Source organism: Microtus ochrogaster, chromosome 5 (assembly GCF_000317375.1).
Source record: "Microtus ochrogaster isolate Prairie Vole_2 chromosome 5, MicOch1.0, whole genome shotgun sequence".
NCBI lineage: Eukaryota > Metazoa > Chordata > Mammalia > Rodentia > Cricetidae > Microtus > Microtus ochrogaster.
In genome coordinates this window covers 80,815,779-80,819,935 of record NC_022012.1, presented here as the reverse complement: position 1 = coordinate 80,819,935, position 4,157 = coordinate 80,815,779, and the positions used below count along the sequence as shown (strand labels likewise).

Below are 4,157 nucleotides of genomic sequence, written 5' to 3'. Positions count from 1 at the left end.
AGGAACAGGAAGGGCCAGAAGAAAGAGAGCCCTAGGTGTTCAGAACCTCCTCAGTTCACACAGAGTTAACCTATCCCTGGACCTCAGTGACAAGCCGGACCAGGGAGTGGGGAGGGGGAGGGACAAGAGCAGCAGTGTTGAGTCTAGACACCCCACCCAATCTGGGTCTCTATCCTGTTTGGGTGGGGACTGAGACTTTGTCAGCACTCGAGAAGGAAGAGGAGGGGCGTGACCCTAGCCAGAAACTTGCCAGGTGTTTTCATTGTGACTCAGGGACAGGTGGGGCTCAGGCACTAAGAGGCCCTAACTCAGGTAAGAACATAGTCCTGTTTGCTCGCCTCTAGGCCACAGGGGTCTTAGATTCGGGTCCTAGGATTGACGAAGGTCTCTAGCCCTGAAAACTTGCCTTAAGTGTCCCATTCCCCATAGCTATTCCACACCCTACCTGAATCCACATAGGCATGAGTCTTTAGGTCAACCAGTACACAGTGTACACAGTGGCTGCTACTCCAGTGATGATGTACTTAAGTCATCAAACACTGATTTACATATCTTCAGAGATCTGGCAGACCTCCAGACATGGAGCTGTAGGTAGGGCCCAAGACTAGTTCTCCTGGTGCCTGGCACCTCTAGCTAAATTGGGAGAGGTTTTGATTTCCCATCTAGATTTGGACAAAAGGTTCTTACTCCCAGGGTTTCTCAACCTAAATATACTCATCTGAGGAAGAAGAGCTAAAGACCCCCCCCCTCGAAGGCTAGGAATGTTGCTCAGCAGCAGAACACTTGCCTAAGAAGTCCAAGGCTCTAGAGATGTTCAATCTCTAGTACTGGAGAAGAAAAAAAGAAAAGAAATTTGCACCAGCATTTGAGAGGTGAAGGCTGGAAAATCTTGAATTCAAGGTCAACCTGAGCTGCACGGTTGATTCAAGGTCAGTTTTGGCTACACACTAAATTCTCTCTCAAAAAACCAAAAACAAACAAAAGACTGAAGGTACAACCTGTGGTAGAGGATTAGCATACTTGAGGCCCTGGATTTGGTACTTCAAGTTCTAAAAGAAAAATGAATTCCCCCTCCAACACTGCGTGTAAATTCTATACCTCCAGGGCATTAACAGAAGCTGGAAATCAATCAGACAAGAGTATCATAGTCACTGACAGGCCTGGTGTGGCATAAGCCCATAACCCTTGCTACTCCAGTGGCTGAAGCAGGAGGATTACAAGTTCAACAATTGATTGTGTTTAGAGAGTGAGTTCAAGGCCAGCCTGAGCAACTTTCGTGAGACTTTGTTTCAAAATTAAAAGTATAAAAGGAGAGGAGGGTGCTGGAGAGCCAGCTCAGTGGTAGAGCATTTGACTAGCAGTTCCTGGTGTGTCTAAAGGGGTGGGGGGGGAAAACAAACAAAAAATGTCACAGCAAAGTCAGGACACTGTGTGACTGTGGCACCCAATGCTCCATTCAACCCTTTTTCTTGTCCTAATCTCTCAATAGTCTTAGGTGAGACTACTTGAATGGCTTCGAGGAGTTAGTTTTCATTTTGTCCTCAAGCAAGCATTTTTGTTTTTATTTGATTTTACTTTTGAGTCTCAAACCCTGACTAGGCCCCAAGTTAAGGCCCTAGGTCCTCGAGGTAGCATTTTAAAAACATCCTGCTTCCTGTTTGTTTCCTCTCTTCTTCCTCCCTGATGTGATAGGTGGACTGAGAGACCCTCCTGCCTGGGGCAGGGCCTTGGCTACAGAGACAGAAAGTCCAGGCTGGACCCATTCCAACCAGCCCTTCCTACGCCTTTACTCATCCTCAATTGCTTAGTTTGCTTGCACAAGAACGGGGTGAGGTTTCCAGGAACCTTCTAGAGCTGAGCTGCAACTGCCTTTCCACTATGTCCCAAACTTTCCTGTAATGATCCTGTGGAGAATGGGTTAGTAAGTCATAAAACATGCAGGCTCCCCAAGAAGCTCCCAGACTGCCAAGGTTCCTTGGAACCTGTTGGGGTTCTCTGGCAACCCTGCCCTGCCATCTTTGGAAGGCAGAGCAACGCAGTGCCTTCATAGGAAAGTGAAACTATATTGGCAAGCAGCGGCGAATCTTTGACAATGAGCAGCTGCCCATGGAGTTTTTGCCTTTGTGCATACTTTTCTCTGGGTGCCTGAGGGTGTGGGTGGTGGGCAGGTTGGAGGAGATGCCTATCATTTGACCGGGAAGTTGAAAGTTGTGCTGGCAGAGGCACTATGACATAAGCCCCTCTTCACATAACCAGGGAAAGTACCTTAAAAATTCAGATAGCAGGAAGGGTGGCAGAGCCTCATGCTGGGATGCGCTTCCAGTATGGCCTCTGTTTGTCTGCTTTCTCCCACTACCTCCAGTACTTAGGAACTGAGAAGGAGCGAATGCTTCACTCTGCCTGCCTTCTCTCTTTCAGTGACAGCAAGGAAATGCCTGTCTTCAGCCCCACCGAGTACTCACAGGTCAGGGGCCCGCTCTTTCTGCTCACCGGATTAGGACAAAGACTGGGTGGCTGGAAGAATTCGAGGCCTCTAGAGGGACGAGGAGAAAGTGAAGAGTCACAACAGCGTTCTACGCCCTGTTCAATCAGGGCGTCCAGCTGGTGAATGGGGTAGGCGCATACAACAGAACTGGGACCGGAGCCAGAGCTACCATCCCTGACAGCTGCAAAGACCCCAAATAGCACTTCCTGGCCCTCTGAGGTGCTCAGATCCACAGCTAGAATGGCATCCACGGGAGCAGTGTGGGCTGCCCGAAGCACTGGGTAGGACTGTGTGCTCTTTGGAGCTCCCCGCCGCCGGCGTTTAGGTGCAAACTGACAATCCAAGACCAGCTCCCGGTAGTCACCCATCTCTGGCTCTACAGCATTAAGTCGGGCAAGACGAGTCTGCAGGGCACCGGGAGGGCTTGTGACACCGGAAGGTTGCACGGTCAGAAAGTAGACAAAGTCTCCTGAGCGGAAGCTGTATACATATTCAATGAGGTAGGAGGCCAGATATTTGGGCAGCACAGATAGCGAAGGAAATCCAGGTTGAAATCCAGAAGCATCTGCCTTGAGGCGACGGATGGACACTGAGTGCGGGCTAAAGCTGGCAGCCAACTCTGGGTCCAGTGAAGATGCCACATAGAAGTAGGAGGCCTGGCCCTGCCCAACCACAGTCACACGAGTGCCCCGGGGGCTAGCCACACAGTCCGGGCAGGACTCAGGCCGGTTATTGTTTGCTGAGAAGAGGCAGGCTGGTGCTGCTAAGTGCAGGGATTTCTCCCGAGGCTCAAACTCGTGGAGGAAGCACCGGCCCTGGAGGGTTGAGCCACAGCTGACCAGGGCTGGCAAACCCGGGTCTATCACCAGCACCAGTGTGTCTGTGTCGTTTGGTGGTCCGTGAGGGCCTGGACCACAGCTCGCACATGTCTGGCAGCCAGGATCTCCAATAGGGCCGGTGGTTAGGCTCTCTATATACTGCAGGTCAGGCCCAAGCACATGCAGACGATTGCGTGTGGCCACAAACAGCGCACTCCCATCTTCACTGTCCTCGTAGGCTGCCATGGCCTGTACCTGGCCACCGGCGTGGAAGCTGGGGACCACATACTTAACATCAAAGTCCCGGGAGGCTGAGAAGGGTATTCGTGGGCACTGCCAGTCCAGGTTGGTGGACGCCGCCGGCAACCACAAAAGAAGCATTAGCAGTAGAGAGGATTGTAGCAGTTGCAGAAGCAGCCCCATTGAGACTAGGCTGGAACCTCTCATGAACCTCAGAAGTCCCAGGACTTGACTGGACCAGACTCAGGTCCGACCTGAGACCAGCATTATTCAGTAGCAGTACTGAAAGTTCCTGGGCAGCTGACCCCCTGCGCTGGTTCCTGGCAAACCCAACCTTTCCCCCTGCCCTGTGGTCTGAGGATCTGGCTGTGGACCCACGGGCAGGGCAATGGCACGACTACCTCACCTGCGGGCTCCAGTTGCTTCTTGTAGCTGCCGCTGCCACAGATACTCAGATCAAAGTCGAAAGACGCTGGGCCCCGTGGGTGCGGCCGCTCTGGGGGCGGGGCTATGGGCGGAGCCCTGTTGAAGGCTCTTTCCAGCCCTGTCTGACTCTTTCCAGCCCTGAGAAGTCTGTCTCCTGTATCCTCTCTTGGATGTGTATTTCTCAGTGC

General features: G+C 52.1%; 1 protein-coding gene across 1 annotated transcript in view; it reads right to left on the bottom strand.

The window, feature by feature from the left end:
- Positions 1–3,951, bottom strand: part of Mst1r (macrophage stimulating 1 receptor) — a 15,536-nt gene extending 11,585 nt beyond the window's left edge. Inside the window, exon 1 of the mRNA XM_026779371.1 lies at positions 2,491–3,951. Within this exon, the coding sequence (XP_026635172.1) occupies positions 2,491–3,750 (1,260 nt within the window). The 5' untranslated portion in view covers positions 3,751–3,951. The remainder of the gene's footprint in view (positions 1–2,490) is intronic.
- Positions 3,952–4,157: the final 206 nt, after the last annotated feature.